Genomic DNA, 20,580 nt, shown 5'->3' on the forward strand with positions numbered 1-20,580 from the left:
TATTACTGATAACTTTTTTATCAGCTTCGGGATTTTCTGCTATAATAACTGGATGACTTGGTTTCTTTTATGTAATTTCACGTATAATCTTCATTGAAATTACATGGCTATTTTAAATTATCATTTATTATTATCATTAGATTGTAAGCCTAAATATACTTATTTATGTAGTAAGAATTACATGACATTACATGAGCCAGAAAGAAGACTTTTTTCTGTATAAGCATTTTGAATTTTTTTTCTACTATACCGACGCAAGATAATTTACCAGTCCTAATTTCTTAAGCTGACTGTTCAACGAAATGATAAACATTAAAAAAAGAAGAATTTTTATAATTTTATTGAATATTAAATGATTGAAAATTAAAAAAACCAATTTTAAAAGATTAAAAGAATAAAGCTTATTTTTAAAATGATCATTAGATAAAAAATCTGGGTATCATAGAATTTGATTGACAATCAGTAAGATTATACATTTAAAGATTTAAATTTAAAAGATTGTAAAAATGCCTTTGACTGACATCTTATTGGGGACGGATGTCACGCTCCCAATTAGTCGACACAGTGTCAAACACAGAGAGGTTTTCTTTAAATTGAAAACGCCCTGTGATTTTATGACACAATTCAAGATACCCGTCATTTTTTATTATGATCATCGAACGGTCATAAGACAGATATGTGACCGACTGTCGGAAATTTTTTGGTCACAAGAAATATCGTCCATTTTTTTATGGCAATTTTCTATAATCTCCTACACTGAGTTCGATTGCTCAAGTTCAAAAAATTTCTCACAAATGAACAATTTTCTCGAATTGAGCAATATGGTCGCTTGTGTCGCTCAGTTAACTCCACTTTTATAGCCTATTCGGTTTCTGCTCGAAGGCGCTCAGAACAAAACCGAATATGGCCGAATACGACTCATATGAGGAACTCGTTTAGTTTGACAATACTGGTCGTTCGGGGCGATAGTTGGCTGTATACTTCACGTTAGAATCATTAAAATAACAAAAAATAATATTGAAAAGACTTTATCAAAAGTGTTATATTATTAATGTTTATTACATATATTACAGAGATTTGAATGTAATAAGTATAACAATAATCATGCAAGTAGATATTCTAGAATGGGTTGAAATAGCACATGCTTCCTATTATTTCAATAATACTCAGATTAGATGCTTCGTACACGACTTTTATTATTGCTTTATCATTTGTGTAATTCGTATTAGATTTATTACACAAAAATTTTATCAATTTAAAGTTAAATAGTAATATATTTTCAATTTTTAAACAATATTTACAAAAAATTTATCTCATAATGATTGAATTTTTATGAAGAACGTAATAAAAACATTGTTTGAATAAATGAATAAATTAAATTAAATTGACATTTCATTTTAGAAAAGAATTTTCCTGACTATTCATATATAAAATGAATTAAAATAAAGATTAAATTTAAATTAAAAGCATAATAGTTAAAAAAGAAGGATGAATAATTACAGCATATCATTTAAATTTATAAAGTGAATTGCTCACATCACATTGAACTTGTCGCTGTCGAAATAAAAAATTCCCTTGTTCAGTATTAAAATGATGAAGTCGCTGATCAATTATTTTCCGTTGATTATTAAAACCTAAATTATAAAAAGCTGATATCATTAACCTTTCTTCCATTTCATGAAATAACTTATATTCTTGTAACGACTGTTTTATTTGTTCGATTGTTTTTTGTTTTTCTGTAATTTGGTTTCTTAATAACATCATTTCACATGAGTTATTTTGTTTTGGATCCAAACTTCTTATAACATTTTTCGCTTTATCAATGCATTTTTTATATCGTTCTTCTAATACAATATTTTCAGATTCTTTTCGAGAAAGTGCCTCTTGAAGAGCTGATATTTTTTGCTTTTGAGTTTGTAGTATAGTTTCTTTTTCATCTAATTGTAAAATTAATTGCTCTTGTTCCATTCGACATGTTTTTAATGCTTTATTCTGTAATAACAGTTGCTGGCGTATATTATTATCTATATTATTGGTATCATTGTGATCATCACTATATTTATCTATTTTATTATCTGTGTCATCACAATTTTTAGTTTCTTTCTTAATTTTATCTTGAAATCCGTACAACGGGGACACACAATCATTGGAGTACAATGGTCTTGACGTTAATTTCTCTTGATCATTAAGTGTTTCAACCTTGAAATCTTTATTTTCATTTTTCAGATGAAATAAGTCTTTCATGTCTCTTGCTAACAATTCAGGAGTTGAATTAGTATGCATAGTTAAAGATGTCACGTTATCAATAGGCTGTAACTGTGAGCACTTTAATTCATCATTTGTCTCTCTCAAAGTATCTCTTTCTACAATTAATCGTTCTTTTTCTCTTTCTACTAAATTTAATTTTATTTGTAATTTTTTAATTTCTAAATCAAGTTTATCATTATTACTGACTTGTTCTTCCAATTTTTTATGACATTCAAGTAATTGATGTTTACATAATTCCATGTGATTTTTTATTACCAAACCTTTCTTAATTTCTTCTTCATATTCTTTTTTTAATTCAGCGTATTCAATGTTTTTATCTTCCAATATTTTTACTTGACGTCTGAGATCTACTAAATCTTCCATTTTTTTTTTATATGACTCGATTGTTAATTCATATTTGGTTACTTTATCTGCTGTCTCACGGAGTGCATCTACTTCATCTTTTAAGTCATTAGCTTTTTCAGCTATTTTTTGAAGTTCATCATATTTTAGTTGTAAATCAGAAAATTCTTTTTCTAATAATTCAACTTTTAGTTTATAATCATCTCTTGATGTTTCAATTTTGAAAATTTCTTCTTTTAAACTTTTTATCTGCTTTCGTAATCCTGAATATCGTAAGCTAGGAATTGACTCGTCAGTATTTTCAGATTCTTCAAGACGTTTTTGTAATTTTTTATTTTCTGAAACAAGTAAATTTTTTTCTTCACGAGTAACTAATAGTTGTTGATTAAGATCATAACATTTTTGCTCTAATTGTTCTTTTTGTTCTGTTAGTAATTGTAAATCAGATATTAACTTTTGATGAGATCCACAACTTGTGTCAGTGGTATCTAAATTTAAACTTACGCCAAGGCTAATACGAGATCCGTGCATATCACCTTCCAATTCTTGAATATTTTGCATTATCGTTTGTTGTACTGTTTCTTCCATTTGCATAATTGAAGTAATATATTGTTGTTTATTGCTGCAATTTATTGCACAGCCAAGAACTAATTGTAACAATTTACGTAGTTCATTGCTGTCATACTGTTCCCCAATTTTAGAGGCATCAGGTTTAATAAAGTTAACTAATGGTTGATTCAGACATTCGCTGTAATATTCCATTACAGCTTCCACTATTTTTTTTAAATTGCTAACTCTCAACCGCCAATTCGACCCAACATTCGTTTTAATCTTAGATTTCCAAGTATCTGTGAACCATTCTGGAGAAATTTGTTGTAAAACTTCTGAAATTGCAACACCATCACTAATAGCTTCTATTGTTGCATATGGAGCTTTTAAATCAAATGTGCTTAACCACTTGATAAAACTATCAATTTGATTGTCACTCATTTTAATTTAACAGTAATTAATATACTATATAGAAAATAGTATAGTATAATTTTTTTTTAAAATTAATTTTAGAACGTTTAGATGCTTTGTAAATAAAAAAACATCATAAACTTATAGTGAAATAACTTGAAAAAAATATTGTTATCAATATTCTTCAATGCAATGTTTCTCATTCAATATATTCACTTTAACTTTGTTTTTGTATCATGATTTTATTTAGTCTTTATACATAATTTCACTGAGCAAAAAGTGTCTCGAAAATTTTAATGGTTTAGTTGAATAACATAATCCCATATTGTCAAAATTGGATATATATGTAGTTTTACATAGTCAAACTATAGTCGATATACATGTATACACATGTATGCACATACACTACTGGACATAAATGCTGTGTGATTTTCTATAGGACGGTATAGGGAAATCACCTGTATAACCTTTAAAAAATTTTTTAAGAATTGAACAGCATTTATATCCGGTACTGTTGGCCAGAATGGTGCTCCAATAGTACCGTAGCGCCAGTGGCTCCGAAGTTGGGAGCTGAATATAATAATAATATCCGGTACTGTATGACAGCTGGTTTGACGGTCATTTTTGCATAAAAAACTTTTCGATGTCACAATAAATAATTTGGAATTTTAATTCTTAGCGTAAGACTCAAACACACTTAAAAGTTCAAACATTACAATAAAATTTTTTGATGATTATTGTTATTTCTAACAAACCTTTGTACCTTTCTAATAATAAAGAAAATTATTTTACATCCTACAATATCATACAGGGTGTCCTATAACGTACGGCGTCATTAATGCCTGGTCCATCAAAAACTTTGATACCATCCGAGAAATTATCGATGGAGTAGTTTTTTTTTCAAATAGAGATTCAATATCTAAATTAATTTAAAAAGTTCATGATTAAATACTCTTTTAGATAGTCCCTACAACAATAGACTATCCCCACTAAAACATTTTTGAACCTTAATTTAAATAATAACAAGAAAATTTAAATAATGATAATTATAATTTAATTATAACCTTAAGTTTATAATTACTATAATTAAACTAACATTTATAGTCATGACTATTAATGTGCACGATTGTTTCATGATGACTGAAGAAGTAAGTTTAATTATTATTATTATTATTATTATTATTATTATTTAAATTAATTATAACATTCAAAAATGATTTAGTGGGGATAGTCTATTGTTGTAGGGACCATGAAGACTATAGAACAGGAGTCCAAACTCTGTGTATAAAAGTTGAGCCGGAATTTTGAAAAAATAACGTTCGCGGGCAGAGTGCACTGTGGTCGCTAAGTTACCGAGGTAGAGGGGGAAATTCCCGGTATATTTAAATACATAATTAAAAATATAAAAAAATTGAATTTACTTTTTGTATAGAAAAAAATTGATAGTAAACACAAAATTAAACATTATTATAACAAGAGTATTAATTATATTATTAATAATCCTATTTTTGAAGGAATTGAACAATGTTTGAATGAAATTGAAAATAATTAAAGTATACTCAAATTTTATATTAATGTTAAATTATTAGGTATTTTAATAACTTATATTATCTAGCTTATAAGTACCACTTTCCATGATTGTTATATTATTTTTAGGAATAACATAACATTGAAAATATCAAAATATAATTTTTATCCAATGTATTTTATATAAATTATAGAGAAAATACATTTCTTATAACACGTATACAATAATTTTTTTATTTTACAATATTAAATAATATGTTATTAATTTAGAGATTTTAATAGTCAATTTAATACTGTTTCGCAAACATTTAATTAGATGAGAAAAGTCCGATATCATGAATAATTATCTATTTGTATCACAAGGATGCTGACAAGATATTATGGACTCTGAAATATCAAACTTGGTCCACACTCCACGATTACTTTGGGCACCGTCACTTGTAATGACATCCACAAAGAAATTAGCACTTTCTAATGAAATTATACACTCAATAATTAATGTATGCAGAACAGCACTGGTAGCACAATTTTTAGAGATGAAAGCCGCTACTGCTTGCAACCATCGTCCACGAAAAGGAACATACATAAAAACTAATGCATGATCCCCTGGAACATTTTTTTCACGTTCTGAAGTGTATTGTCCGAGATTAACAAAACCAGAGAATTCCATTTTTTGGATATCAAAATTTATTGCTTCACTTAATTTTATTTCATCAATAATAAGAGTCCCTCTTCTTTCTGATAGTGTCATTCCTTGTGCTTTTTGTTTCATGCAGTCAAATAATGCTGGTTGAAATCCATAAGCCGAAGAACTAATTTTTTGAATATATCTATTAAGAGTCTCGATGTGTGGAAGAGGTAAAATATTACGTTCCCGAATAAAATTATAAATATTCCTGCCCTTCATCCTGATTGACAAACATTCATAGATCCATTCTAAATCGTATCTTCGGCCTTTGACCTTTTTATGTTTAGCAGCTTCAAAACAACTCCAAACAGCAAGCTGTTGCAACTCTGGCAATTGCGTCAGTTGCTCTTTTAAAATTTTTTCAGAACGTTCACTACACCGTTTTTTGGCTGTCATTAATTTTTGCTGCAATATCTCTTGCTGAAAAATAATAATTATATTTTTAATCAGCACGCCAAGAGTTTACTTCGAATATAATACAATAAATTATTATACGCGGCTCGAATCTTCAAAATATACTTCCAAATTACGATTAACATTTATTACAATGGATCATGAAATTATTAAATTATTCATTTAACTTTATACAGACCATCATTACTGAGATGACTGCACTTTTTTTTAAATATTTCAGTGAGAAGTACATCAGTTTTTTGTCAAGTATGGTAGGTCAGCAGTCTACGGTGTCTAAACCTTAAAATGATGAAATATTATAAAATATATGATAAAAAAAAACTATTAAAGTTATTTAATTGTGGTAATAGTTAGTAACAAATTATACGTTCAAAATGAAATGAAATTATTATGTTCATCTGCATTTTATTGAAGTTAATAAATTAGGAATTTAATACATTATATTAAAATGAAATATGTAACAAATATGAAGTAATTTTAATATTACGTCAAATGTTACGACTACAGGTTGCCGACACAACAATTTAAAAAATAAATACATCATACCTTCTTAATAAGTCGATGACATCGTTGTCGGTAAATTTCCTTTTTTCGTTTAATACGAAAAGCAAGTGTCGAATCGCGTTTATATCTCATGTTTGCTTGTATTCTTTGGCGAAGTATGCGGCACGCTCGACAGCGAGGATTTAATTGCTGACGCTGATAATTTTCATTCGGTGTGATGATTCCACTACACTGGGTGGCAAATCTGGAAAAACGATGAGAAATCCACCACACTTATCAATTATTTGTAATTGTGAATGTAGATGAAATCTATTATGATACATTTTTTCAGTTGTAATTAATATCAAAAAAATTGTAACAGAATAAAACAAATGTATTTAAAAATATTTTTACCTATTTTCATCAAATAATGTTCCGCAACAAATTGTGAGTGATTCTGCTTTACGCATAGATGCGTACAATTCTTCCATAGATGATACACGATCAGTGAGAATTATTTCTGATCGATGTGGCATTACAAGCTAGAATAATGACATACAATATTTAAAGTCAATTTGTTTCAATTATGTTCTATATAAATTTGATTGTAATTTAATTTATTATTGTAATTAATTAAAATTATCTAATTTTAGTCTATTTACTTATTTCTTAGTTTATATGATTTATTTTTCTTTGTTATTTATTTAAATTATTTATTGTAATTTTATTTTATTGAACATACAAATTGCGTTTATATTCTTACCGTAACAGAAAGATCAGCTGTTACTCGTAATCTTAATTTTTCCAACAAGCTACCTACATCGAGATGAATCAAAATCATATCCGATGATTGTACATAGTAACACCAACGTTCTGGTAGAACTGCCGAAAACGATGATACTACTTGCTCTAGTGACAATTCATTTGGTAAAGCTAATGAAACTGCAGATAAAGATGATGCAGTTTGCTCTAGCAACACTTCATTTGGTATAATCTGCAAAAATAAACAATTATTTTTATTTTCAAATATTTTCAGTTTAATAATTTTCAATGTTATCTTAAACTTTTACCTCATCGCATTCCATTTGGGAAACTGATGGCTCAACAGACTGCTCCAATAGTAGTCCTGTTGGCTGTAAATTTTCAGTGTCAACTAGAAGAATTTGCTCTTCTTGAATAAATTGTTGATCAAAAATTTGTTGTTCTGATAGCGAACACGATTGTTCTTCTTCAGTAGACTTTAAGAATAAAAATATTTATTAATTAATTTTTTTTTCTTCTTATATATAAAAAATTACGTTAAGGGATTGGTTAAATACCTGATTGCAATTCATCGATTGCTGATTTTGACATTTTTCTTCTCTAAGAGGAATCGCGTTATCAGTTAAATGCCACCTTTCATTTTCTATGAAAATAGACTCCCCATTGATCAAAACTGATTTGCCCTTTACGATATATTCATCCAAAAAATGAAGTTCACAGACACGATCACTGTCTTTAAGTTCTTGTTGAAGAGCATTTACCCACAGTTGACGTCGAATATGACACTGTAAATTAATTTTAAGTAGCATTGTAAATAAATTTCATCTAAAAAACTCACTCCAAATGCAATGAGTGATACTCACTTTTGGAACTTGAAAGAGTGTTCTTTTCCGTAAACCTTTAGCTTTGCGTTTCCGCTCATCATCTGAATGACCGCTTTTGCATCCTTGCACAACACAACATTTTGTCATTTTTACACAATTTAAAAAATTTACAATTTATCACAACATTTTCCACTTAGCAAAAGGTTAGCTAAATTCAATGACGTCTTCTTACTAACTTCGCGCGTCTTACATGCTGCTAAATTCACTCGGTACACTACGTAATTCAGCGCTACTGGTGGCTGGTTTTAGAACCCTTGCTCTAAAAAATTTTATGTACGAATTTTCCGTATGAGAGGCCCCAGAGTTTGGACTCCTGTTCTGCAGTCTTCATGGTAGGGACTATCTAAAAGAGTATTTAATCATGAACTTTCTAAATTAATTTAGATGTTGAATCTCTATTTGAAAAAAAAACTACTCCATCGATAATTTCTCGGATGGTATCAAAGTTTTTGATGGACCAGGCATTAATGACGCCGAGTGTACGTATAGCGAAGCCGGATATATAATATATAAAAAAAAAATATAAACGATCTGATATGGGAATTTATATTAGTAAATTGATAGTTTTCACGGAAAAATTATTAAAGCTTGGTGGATTAATCCGCGTTTTAATGGAAATTATCATCAAAAGCTGACCAAAGCCAGTCTGACTGTCATACTAACAACTAAGTAGAAGCTTAAAATTATTTTATCGAATTTTTTCATTTTCAGAGTCTTAATTCAGTTTTTTTCTCCCAAAATTTTGTTAATTATTGATTAATTATCGTTTAACTTGTCAATTATCCACCGATATTCTAATCTTCAACGTTTCATATTTTCAAATTAAAGCGTTATTTTATTCATATTTGCGACCTCTGCCGGTGTAACCTTACACTAAAAACAACATTAAGTGACAGTCACTAGCGGTTAAAAATTTAGTAACCTGACCGTTTTAAAAATTGACGGTCATTTTACATTACTAGACATAAACACAGTATATAGATTCGATCATAGGATGTGAAATGTAACGTATAGCCAAAACGCTATATTGTGTTTATTCAGAAGTGTAAATAAACTGAAATATTTTTGTATTTAATTAATTAATTAATCAAAATATATTATTCAATAGTGTTTATTTTATGTATTTATAAATGTGTTATATTATTGTATAATTGAGATAATTATAATTTATCGAAAATTATAAAAATGTGTTCTGATCATTAAACAACAATGCTCATGGAATCAAATTTTAACCATAAATTAATAGATATAAATCTATCTACTGAAAATATCAATAATTAGTTTTTATATAATATAACAGATAATCGATGGTCTTTGCCAAATAAAGAGACTTTATTATCACTAACCATATCATTGATATATTCGTTAACGTGTCATTGAGAGTTATCAAAACAGCTAAAGCAAATCTGCAAGAGTCATTATCATATAACAAGTAAATAAACATAATTATCAATATTCTCATAGTTCCAAATATATACAGTTCATTTTCAAATTCTGATTTTAAAAAATGTGAGTACGGCGGGGAAGATTCAAAAAAGATAAGTTCAAAACTTTGGAAGAATCAATAAATAATTGGTGTACTTAAAGATATTATAAATATGGAGAATACTTCACGTGAAGAACAAAACTTATTAAGACCACCCTTAATTGGATGGTCATCTCAATCAAATACTAAAAAAATCATTACTTGGAATGAACAAATGGTACCAAATGCTGAGTTATCTTCAAAATCCTCTAATGAACTAAATTCTCAATATGAATTTAAAGATGAAAAAAATGATAACGGTAAAGTAATTGAACCTGTTTGTCTCATGACAGAGTTGAGTGATCGAGACATAAAAATAATTTCTCCAACTTCTAGTGTTGCATCCCAAAATAAACCTTTAGAATGGGATAGTTTAGCTGATGTTGGTTATCACAATACTTTAGTTTCGACTAGAGATAAACCTCATGGCATATTTCATTTAACTGAATCGGAATTACCGATTAGGAATTCAAATACCAAGTTATCACGATTAGATCCTGAAGGAACTACTACTACAAGTCCAAATTCATTTATCCAAAATTCGACACTAAATGATTCATTATTTAAGTTTGCTAATCAATCTTTAAAACCTAATGCTCATTCAACAAAAATATTTGATGATGGTTTAGAATTAAAAAAAGATCTAAAAGTAATTTTATCTAATGCAACAATTTCAGTCAAAAGTGACAATGATAAAAATTTATCTAGACCTTCTTTTGTATGCAATAAAACGAATAAATTGCATAATAAATTATGTACTAGAAAAAAAAAGCATAAATTAATACCGATTTCAATTCTGTTTGATGAAAATCAAAGTGTCGTTGATTCTGAAACATTAAAAAAATCAAATAGCACACTGAAACGAAATGCTTCAATGCATGAATTATTAATGCCATTGGCATCTGTCTCTTTAAAGAAAAGTCAAAGTGAATTAAATTTGAGAGAAACAATTAGTGATAATTGTAAAAGCTCACTGATACCATTAAACTTTTTATCTTCTTCATCAATTACTACTATTATTAACAAACCATCTGTGTGTGATAAAAATATTCAAACGAATTTAAATGAAGTAAATAAAAAAACACAAAAATCAAAAGCAACTCAAGCATCCTCTACTATGGATACAAATCCAATAAAAATAAAAAATAGTGAATGTTTTAAAGAATTTTCAAATGAAGACAATCAAGTAAAAAATGTTGTAAATAAAACAGCTATAGCGAAAACAAAGGCCTCTCAGTCATTATTAGATCAAGAATCAAATTATGAAAATTTAGAAGGTAAAATTAACGGAGTTGAAAGTAATGAAAGTTTACCTTCAGAAAGTCGAGAAGAAATAGATGGTGGTCGAGCCTCTAATAGTTTTGAATATTTTCCAGGTTATATTTATCAAAATTTGCCTTATGAAAAGAATACCAGCCATAGATATGTTAATACAGAAAGATCTCATTCAACAATACCTAATACAAGTTCGAGTCTTGATGAAAAACTTTGGGAAGATTCCAATAGTTTATTACGTGATCTAGAGAGGAGTTTGAATATCCTTAAAAGTCTCATTAATACAGATAAATATGATAAACAGGTTAAAAAAAGACTCATTCATCATGTTATAAAGAGGCTTGTAACAGCAAGATATAGTGATGACAAAATTGAGCATAATTTAGACGAAAATGTACCATGGAATCCTGACAATGCTAGAAATAAAATTTATTGTACTGAAATAATACAAGCTTTAGCAAAAAAACAAAATCAGGACAGCACTGAAGAATCCTTTGAAAATTGGAAACTTAATAGACAAGATTTTTTATATAATAAAACAACCACCAATCAGAGTACAAATTTTTCGGAAGTGATAAATTTTGCTAGCAGTGAAGATAGTGATGCTTTTGAAGAAAGAACTACAGACAAAACAGATGGTATGCAAGACGGGAGAAAAGCACGATTAGGATTAAGAAGTAATGATAAATACAATCACCCCCGGCATTATCATAAGTATAAAATAGAAGATCACACAATCGTAGATACTGATAAAAGTATTAGTTCTGAATGTTTTCTTCCCCAATCACAAAATATACAGTTTAAAGAAAAAAATCTTAATAAAACATTATATTCTAAAGTAACAAGAAAAGGACTAGTATCTCCAAAATTATCAACGAAAACTAATACATTTTTAACCCCAAGTTTTATAACTGTACCTTCTGCTACAAATAACATTAGTAGTTCAAATACTGTCACAACAGCTACTTCTACTTCTACTACTGTTACTATTATTACTTCTGCTGATACAACTCCTTATACTCCAACTTCTACTACTTCACAATCATCAAATAATAAGAATAAAATTCAAAGTGCTACCGGCCATAACAATGTTGATTGGAGATTACCAGCTACTATTTCTGAAAGACGTTTTAAATATGAAAAAAAAGCTCAATTTGGAACGATATCACAACTTATTAATTATGTTGAAATAGAAAAGAAAAATCAGCTCTTATGGATTAATAATGAAATTAATCATCTTTTAAATTTAAAAAAATTACTCGAAGAACCAACTAACGTACAAAAACATGAAACTAAAAAAGAAAAACATTGTAGTGCTGTTTCAAAAGATGAAATATTTAAAGGTCAATGGTCTTCTCATGGAAACCTTGCAAAAGTAAATATGACAAAAAATACATCACCAAAAAAGACAAAAAATAATTATACTCAGACAGTTGTACATGATGATGATGTACCATTTTTCGATGATAAAAATTTGAATATAGTTGATGAATTTAATACACATTCTCAAACAAATCAATCGGATTCCCAGCAGAGTATATTTTTTAAAACATCAAATCAACCTAAAAAAAAAAGAAATAGAAATTATCAATCGCATGTTTTGTATTTTCCTTTTCAAGATATTGGTACACAAACCGTTGAGAATAATCTTCTTATAAATGAAGATATGAATGATCAAATACCAATTATAACTCAAGTTCCTATAAATTCGAAAAAAGAAACCAAAAATATATTAAATGATAAATGTAAATCTGAATCACCGATTACCGCTGATGAAGATCAAGAAATATTTCATGATTCAAAAAACCATTGTTATGGCTGTTTATGTCATCAAATTAAGAAAAAACCTTTTAAATTTAATCGAAATGAAGATAAAGTAACAATATCAAATATGCCTAAAATATTATGTAACTGTGATATTCAGAATGAAAAATTTATAAATAAGAGTAAACATAATCAAATTGAAGATAATATAACAGGGAGAAAATCAGAAATAATTGGAAAAAAGAAAAGTGGAAATAAATTTCAAACTTGTCAGAGTGGTGCACGATGTCAAAAATGTGGAATAATATATACTGATACTAGCAATCAAAAATGTCAATGTACTTATTCATACAGGAAATCTATTGCTTACGAATTATGCTTTGAATCTAAAAATGAAAATAAACGTAATTATGAATCAATAAAATTAAAGGTAATTATAATGATCAATTAAAGATTCTATCATATTGTTAGCATGCCAATAGATATAAAAGTTATTATAATGTATTTTTGTATTTTGTATTTTCTTTATTTGACATCATTACATATTATTTGAATAACAATTAGATATTCCTAATAATTATTGAATATTATTAATAACAATTCATCTCCACTATACTTTATCCTATTCTGATTACTTATAATATTTTTTTAATAATATTTACAGGATTATTTGAACAAAAATAAACCAAATTTTGTAGACAATGTTGAAATGAGAAAACGATGCATGATGGAAATATCTCATTTGCGACAAATGAAGAGAGAAAAAATTATGCAACTGTTAGCATTAGCTTCACCATCAAATCTATTAACTGAATCAAAAATATTAAAACGCTCAGGTAAGGTGAATTAAATATACTTAGTTTTTTTAATGTAAAATATACAATGAACTTTTAATGATACATCTATTGTTGTAGAGAAACTGAATAAGAAAACAAATAAAGATGAAACAACAACGAGATTCAGATCAAGATATTTACTATCAAACGAAAAAAGGAATAAACGTAAACAACAAGAAAAATCAGATCAATTGCGACATAATTATTTAATGGCAAAAATATTCTGTAAAAAACTACAACAAAAAGTTTTGCAAGGACAAGTGACCTTATCACAAAGCATTAGTATCATATCTAATTTATAGAAATATTCATGTATATTACTATTAAAAGTTCATTATTTAACAATAATTTAATAAGAAAAATATTGCTATCCGTGTTTACTATATATGTTAATTTTTAACACTTTCTTATCGTTTGTAATAATCACATAATTTCATGTGAATGAATGTGTATTGTATCAGTGTCACATAAAGTATTTAAACAAATATCTCAGAATTTTTTAAAATATTCAATTAAATATAATGGTATGATATATGAAAGGGTACTCATGTGTGCATATGTACGTATGTATGCATGTATGTCCGGATTCAATTTTCGTCTCGTGTTTCTTGATAAAAAAAAAATAATATGTAACTAAGACCTGATTAGATTTTAAGCCAAATCGGTCGAATCGTTTTGCGTATCATATGAAAAAACTGAAATGAAAAATAGCCGATTTTCACATTTCATCAACAATGCTATTCTTCATTATTTACATATTTAGGTTTAAATTGATTGGGATTGCAATGGACGAAGCTCATTGAAATAATAATTTGTACATAATAATTGATACAATTTTTTTTATTTATTGTGTAAATAAAAAATGTAAAATTATTGATTTTTTTAAACATTCAAAGTAATGAAATTATAAAGAAATATTATTATAAATTGCATATTTAATTCACAAATTATCATCACTATCATCACTATAACTATCATCATTATAACTTTCGGATGTAGAACTTTCTGAATCTAACCAAACATGAGACGAAATATCATTTTTGATTATTGTATGCCATTCATTTAATTTGTGTAAATCTAAACTATAAAAATCATTTAAAGTATATTGACAGTCTCCATCTTCGTAAAGTCCACCATATAAGTAAAGCGCATTATCTTTTACAACAAGTCCTGTATTTATTCGAGGAGACGGAGAAAAAATAACTGTGTTTGTTTGATTTTTTTGTACTATAGCAGAAGTTTCCGTAGCTGAACCAATAGTCATAGTAAATATTCCATCATTTATTACTGTTACTACTGGTGTAGATTTGTCTTCTCGCGTAGAACACCGCATATTAATATTATTATCATCATCATCATCACCAATTAATTTTTGTATTGTTTGTGATTTATCATTTTTATTAGAAATCTTAACAATACTCCAGTAATATTTTTCAATATCCAATACGAGAAGATCATTAAAAAAAACTCCTCGTAGTTCTTCTTCATCTTCATTATCATAAACACCTCCAAAAATATAAGCTATGTTTGGTTGTATCAAAACTGCCGTTGAGCTACATCTCGGAGAAAATTTTGTTCCACTTTGTTTAACAAAAGCAGATTTCCATTTTTTATTTGTTTCATCTCGTTTATCTGGACTTAAAATGAACATATCTGAATGAATATGACCTTTGTCTACATTTTTTTTAATTTTTTCTTTACAATATCCTCCGTAAACAAGAAGTTTATTATCGGGCGTTGGGAGAAATATGCACCCTGATCTTGGTGATGGTATATTTCCGTAAATTTCAATCTTATTCCATTGATATGATGTTAAATCAAATTTGTATAAATCATTAAAGTATTTATATTCTCTAAGATTATCATGAAATCCACTAAAAATAAATAATTGTTTTTTCATATATACCATTCTATGACCACTTCTTGGACTAGGACCACCAGATGCTACAATTTTCTCCCATTTTTTTTCTGTTATACGATACACCCACAAATCTCTAAAGTGATAAAATTGTGATTCAGATGGGCTAGAAAATTCACCACCAAACATCCACATCTCTCCTTTATTATTAGGAATAGTAAGTGCTTGATGGCCACATCTTGGAGGTGGTGCACCAGGTGCCTTGATTACTGTCCATGATTGTTTTGACAGATTATAAAAAAAAAGATCTCCGTACACTGTTGTATTTTGACCGTCATAAAATTCTCCGCCATACATAATAAGTTCATTTTTAAAAGGATGTGGTGTTAAAGTGAAGTTAACTCTTCTAGATGGCTGATCTACAGCCGCTTCAATTACTTTTTGTCTTTGAGCTTCTTCTTTTTCAATTTCAGCAATAACTTTTTCGATATCTTCCTGAAAGAAATAATAATATTCCCATTATTTTAATCATTATAATGTTCTTTAAAATGAAATTTGTACGTTTAATTTTCTAATTCTAACCTCTCCCATAGCTTGTAGTTTTTTTTTTTGTTTCGCATTCAAATTCTTTTCAGTTTTCAATGCTGTTTTAATTTTACCATTTACTTTTTTTTTATCGCTATGTTTTTTCCCCATTTTCGATTTTATAATTTAAAAAATTACTTTTAATTTAAAAAATCAGATAACCACTAATTATGGTTAGGTTAACTGCACTGAGAGAATCACATATATATATATATACAGTCGAACTGAGAAAAGAGTTCCTCAGTTGCTTCAATGCTTTCGGGCTCCCCACCACTGATTTTCTACCCCTTCTACCATGTTTTTTACTACTGCGCAAGCGTACAAGAACACATGAAGAGCATCTGAGGAACACTCTTCTCAGTCCGACTATATATATATACACTGACAGAAAAAATGTGATAGCTAGAAAGTATACTAGCGGCAAACACAAAATATACTCAATTTGAGTATAATTATTTTTTGATGCAAGTACATTTTATATCAAAATGAAGTTTAAAGTGTACTGTACAATCATAATAACATTAACTTGATTTCAAATTTTTCATCACTCAATCCTAATATAATATTAATTTATACCAAGAATAGCGATTACTGCATTTTTGTAAATATTTTGCTTATCTCAAGTAGGTAGATAATAAAAGAAGATTACAAAGTTTACTTCAGTTGATAATATAGTTTTCTTACACTGAGGATCTTCCTTACTTACCACAAGTGTATTTTATACGGAGATCCCGTATAAAGCGTACTTATGCTAAGTATAATACTGTTTTACACTTCAAAAACCATGTTCTCACATTATGAATCCTTTTTTATTAATAAGAAAATACTTGTTACTTGATTCAAGTATGTCAATTCTTCACTGCAAATATATTATATACTTAAATTAAGTATACGAAGTACTCATGCTAAAATTTTTTTCTTATTAAATTTAAAAATTTCAAAATATAAATAATCATATTAATAATAAAACGTTACTGTTATACCCATTGGTATTGGTCAATTTAAATTAGTGACCATTACTGATGAAGTAATTTAATGATTAAATATTCAGTAATTAATAAATAGATGAAAAGTAATCTTATAATAATTACAACAATTACTGTTGTACTTTTAAATACGTGAAGCTGCTACACTTACACTGGGCAGCAGCTCGAGATATTGAGCCACCCTTCTCTCACTGCAGAACCCCCATCTCCTCCCCCTGAGGGCACCAATCAACAGGACTTCACCAGCAGAGAGGGTAGTTTTCTCCGGAAAATTACGCTCTCTGCAGAACACCTAGCTAGCGCTAATCAAGATCTCGACCATCGGGTACCAGATAGTGTAGATCTTTTTGCACTCAACAATGCAGTCTATGATGTGGCTCGAGGGTTTACTCAGGGCAGACGAACACCTGTCAATCCTGAGTTAAGCCTGAAAAGACGCATCGAACAGATTGCAATTAAGATCAAGAAGGCTCGACAGGGTGCATCTCGTATTCAGAGTGTGATGGATCACTTAAATACTCACAGGCCTTATACGCCAAGAATTCGGCGTATCGTGGCGAGTATCAGACGTGAACATCACACTGTGAATACGGCCGTGTTACTGATCCTAAAGGAAAGGTACACAGGCAAAATAAGATCGCTAATGGCCATTAAAAAGTCATTAGCAAAGCGGTACAAGCGACGAAGGGACAACAGATTGTTCCAATCTGACCCTTCGCGCTTCCTTAAGCCGCAAGCCCCTGTCACTTATGAGCCCCCGAGTGCAGAAAGAGTTGAAACCTACTGGACCGAAATATATGGTCGCGCTAGTGCGCTAGATGTAGACACTCCAGCCCTTCAACTTTTCAGAGAATTCTGTGACGAACATCTATCACGAATTCCTGAAGAGTTTCAACGAGTCAGCATGGATGAAATCAGGAATGCTCTAAGGGGCACAAAGAACTGGGCTGCCCCTGGGCCAGATGCAATCCCCACCTTCTGGTGGAAGAAATTGACCTCATCCCACCAGCATCTGGCTCGTATCTTCTCAGAATATCTTGGAGGAGATACACCCATTCCTGGATGGCTCGTTGAAGGGCGTACTGTGCTGATCCCCAAAAGTGGTGATCTGTCCAACCCCAAAAACTACAGGCCTATTGCATGTCTAAATACTCTCTACAAATTGTTTACAAAGATTTTGAACGAGAGGATTTTGACTGCAATAGAACCTGTATGGAGACAGATAAACGAACAACGTGGCAGCAAGCGTGGCTTGACAGGTTGCAAGGAGAACTTGCTAGTAGACCGATGCGTCACAATGGGCGCATACTACTACAAGCGCAACTTGTCAATGGCCTGGGTGGATTACAGAAAGGCATTTGATACAACATCACACGAGCTTCTCCTCTACTTGCTCGAATGCCTTTCAGTACCCCCACAAATAGTGAGATGCATCGAACATCTGATGCCGCTCTGGAGGACACGTTTCACCGTAACATCTGGTGAAACAAGAGTGTCTACCAGAGCAGTGCCATTTAGGAGAGGCGTATACCAGGGAGATACCCTGAGTCCTCTCCTATTTTGCATCTCACTGCTGCCATTATCTGTCACTCTACGCCGAACGCCTGGATATAAAGCCGGACGAGTCTCCAACCGCGTACACAAAGTCACACATCTATTTTATATGGATGACTTGAAAGTGTACGCGGCAAGTCCTGAGAGACTCCGAACAGCCCTTGAAGTTGTTTCCGAGTATACCAGTGCAATCGGCATGGAGTTTGGGTTGGACAAGTGCGCAGTTGCCCACTTAGTAAAAGGAAGATCGCCGAACTGGAGTGATAATGTCGAGCTTATAGACGGGAGCATCATAAAACATCTGGATGCTGGAGAGTCATACCGATATCTTGGACAGGCACAATCTCCTTTGCAGGACGTGTCTGTCATCAAAGATACTCTCCGCAGTGAGTACAAGTGGCGACTTAAGAGAATATGGGGCTCTGAATTATCAGGCCCTAACAAAGTCAAAGCCACGAATATGCTCGCTGTCCCAGTCTTGCTATACTCATTCGGAGTTCTTAAATGGCTCCGAAAAGAGCTTAAAGATCTGGACATTATCACGAGGAAAGTGATGACATTATATCGAAGTCATCACCCGCGATCTTCTGTCCAACGCCTATACTTTCCCCGTGATCTGGGAGGGCGTGGACTACTAAGTTTGGAGTGTCTACATGACAGGTTAGTGATAGGCCTGGCTTATGACATCTATGAAAGCTCTGATCCTCTTCTCAAGTTCGTGAACAGCTTTGAACTATTGGGAAAGGATGCGTTCCTATATAGAGCAGCATATCAGGCAGCGCAGAACCTCGGCTCAGTTTTCGACCCTAGCAGTCCAGACGGTCTAAGGCTTTTGCAATTGACCAGAGGGCAGCGAAAGGTCGATATAAAAACAACCGAGCAGTTAAAACTGCTCGACGAACATGTGGCAAAGTCCTTACATGGTGTGTTTTATCGTCATCTCGACACACAGGACTTGTCACACCAGCTAACTTTTCAATACCTCAAAAGTCAGCTGGCTTGTTCTCTGAGACCGAAGGATTCATTATGGCCTGCCAAGATGGTGTATTTTCCACCCTCGCCTATCGGCGTGATGTTATGCACGAGCAACTCGAGGACACAAGATGCCGAGTTTGCCACGGTGATGTAGATGAGACGCTATTTCATGTTTTATCGGCTTGTCCGATATTAGCGCGCTCAGCCTACATTCACCGGCATAACGCCGCCCTGAGAGTGCTGTATTACCACCTTCGGCACTCTTATGGAATAGACGAGACACCAGTGCTGCCCTATGTGCCCGGTGAAATTGAGTCAGTCGTTGAGCACGGGAGAGCAAAAATTCTTTGGAATTACCCGCTCTCTACGCCCCAACGTATTGAACACAATAAGCCGGATATTACTCTTTTCGACCATACCACCAAGCACGTATATTACATTGAGTTCTCAGCCCCGGCTGAGACAAATATACGTGCAAAAGAAGAGAGTAAATAGGAACGCTACAGAGAGCTCATGGAGGTCATGAGAAATGTCTATCACGAATACACAGCGCACGTGATAGTCCTGGTGATTGGCGCCCTCGGAGGGATGAGGGACCGCTTTCTGACAGAGCTTCGAACAATACCAGTCTGCCGTAGTCAGGCTGAGATTCTCGCGGCTCGTATGCAGAAAGCGGTCATCCTTGGTTCTCTCCGAATCCTGAGACGACTGTAACAAATGACTGAACGGCTGCAGCCCCGGCTCACCCTCAAACCTGAGGGAGTCAGGTGCCTGCAGGATAATTCCGTCTGGTCAGGCCCCAAGTGGGTCGGAGCCCTGGGATCCCTGGCCAAACACCTCTGACGAATCGCAAGATGATAATAATAATAATAATAATAATAATAATAATAATAA

At 31.0% G+C, this 20,580-nt stretch overlaps 4 protein-coding genes across 5 annotated transcripts; 1 reads left to right on the top strand and 3 right to left on the bottom strand.

Annotated features, from left to right (window-relative positions):
* Positions 1 to 1,038: 1,038 nt before the first annotated feature.
* Positions 1,039 to 4,319, bottom strand: LOC118070781 (hook microtubule tethering protein). The gene has a single exon (XM_035089592.1). The coding sequence runs from the start codon at positions 3,598 to 3,600 to the stop codon at positions 1,507 to 1,509; it is 2,094 nt and encodes a 697-aa protein (XP_034945483.1). The 5' UTR covers positions 3,601 to 4,319; the 3' UTR covers positions 1,039 to 1,506.
* Positions 4,320 to 5,317: 998 nt separating this feature from the next.
* On the bottom strand, positions 5,318 to 8,518 carry LOC118070782 (uncharacterized). 2 transcript variants are annotated; one of them, XR_004690804.1, is made up of 8 exons: positions 8,308 to 8,516; positions 8,002 to 8,229; positions 7,753 to 7,920; positions 7,446 to 7,676; positions 7,097 to 7,224; positions 6,746 to 6,947; positions 6,378 to 6,478; positions 6,064 to 6,205 (listed from the first exon to the last, which is right to left on the bottom strand). XR_004690804.1 is itself a non-coding variant. In XM_035089593.1 (7 exons), exons 1-7 carry the CDS (start codon positions 8,413 to 8,415, stop codon positions 5,441 to 5,443), a joined length of 1,830 nt encoding a protein of 609 aa, XP_034945484.1. In that variant the 5' UTR covers positions 8,416 to 8,518; the 3' UTR covers positions 5,318 to 5,440. The 2 variants fall into 2 exon arrangements, 1 of the variants encoding a protein (XP_034945484.1); XM_035089593.1 differs by lacking the exon at positions 6,378 to 6,478 and having other exon boundaries at positions 5,318 to 6,205; positions 8,308 to 8,518.
* A 929-nt stretch (positions 8,519 to 9,447) lies between these two features.
* On the top strand, positions 9,448 to 14,549 carry LOC118070779 (uncharacterized). Its single transcript, XM_035089591.1, has 3 exons — positions 9,448 to 13,322; positions 13,557 to 13,728; positions 13,807 to 14,549. Exons 1-3 carry the CDS (start codon positions 9,927 to 9,929, stop codon positions 14,028 to 14,030), a joined length of 3,792 nt encoding a protein of 1,263 aa, XP_034945482.1. The 5' UTR covers positions 9,448 to 9,926; the 3' UTR covers positions 14,031 to 14,549.
* Positions 14,550 to 14,552: 3 nt separating this feature from the next.
* LOC118070783 (kelch domain-containing protein 4) lies at positions 14,553 to 16,522 on the bottom strand. The gene is made up of 2 exons (XM_035089595.1): positions 16,169 to 16,522; positions 14,553 to 16,081 (listed from the first exon to the last, which is right to left on the bottom strand). Exons 1-2 carry the CDS (start codon positions 16,280 to 16,282, stop codon positions 14,669 to 14,671), a joined length of 1,527 nt encoding a protein of 508 aa, XP_034945486.1. The 5' UTR covers positions 16,283 to 16,522; the 3' UTR covers positions 14,553 to 14,668.
* Positions 16,523 to 20,580: the final 4,058 nt, after the last annotated feature.

Source organism: Chelonus insularis, unplaced genomic scaffold (genome assembly GCF_013357705.1).
Source record: "Chelonus insularis isolate UGA/USDA-ARS -01 unplaced genomic scaffold, ASM1335770v1 contig_67_pilon, whole genome shotgun sequence".
NCBI classification, from domain to species: domain Eukaryota; kingdom Metazoa; phylum Arthropoda; class Insecta; order Hymenoptera; family Braconidae; genus Chelonus; species Chelonus insularis.

What these genes read in the sequence shown, in the direction of transcription:
- LOC118070781 (XM_035089592.1), bottom strand. Translation starts at nt 3,600, where the DNA reads ATGAGTGACAATCAAATTGATAGTTTTATCAAGTGGTTAAGCACATTT.
- LOC118070782 (XM_035089593.1), bottom strand. Translation starts at nt 8,415, where the DNA reads ATGACAAAATGTTGTGTTGTGCAAGGATGCAAAAGCGGTCATTCAGAT. An exon ending in CCCAAATGGAATGCGATGAG is followed by an intron (nt 7,677 to 7,752) that starts GTAAAAGTTTAA and finishes TTATTTTTGCAG; the next exon opens with ATTATACCAAATGAAGTGTT. An exon ending in CAGCTGATCTTTCTGTTACG is followed by an intron (nt 7,225 to 7,445) that starts GTAAGAATATAA and finishes TCATTATTCTAG; the next exon opens with CTTGTAATGCCACATCGATC.
- LOC118070779 (XM_035089591.1), top strand. Translation starts at nt 9,927, where the DNA reads ATGGAGAATACTTCACGTGAAGAACAAAACTTATTAAGACCACCCTTA. An exon ending in ATGAATCAATAAAATTAAAG is followed by an intron (nt 13,323 to 13,556) that starts GTAATTATAATG and finishes TAATATTTACAG; the next exon opens with GATTATTTGAACAAAAATAA. An exon ending in AAAAATATTAAAACGCTCAG is followed by an intron (nt 13,729 to 13,806) that starts GTAAGGTGAATT and finishes CTATTGTTGTAG; the next exon opens with AGAAACTGAATAAGAAAACA.
- LOC118070783 (XM_035089595.1), bottom strand. Translation starts at nt 16,282, where the DNA reads ATGGGGAAAAAACATAGCGATAAAAAAAAAGTAAATGGTAAAATTAAA. An exon ending in AACTACAAGCTATGGGAGAG is followed by an intron (nt 16,082 to 16,168) that starts GTTAGAATTAGA and finishes TATTTCTTTCAG; the next exon opens with GAAGATATCGAAAAAGTTAT.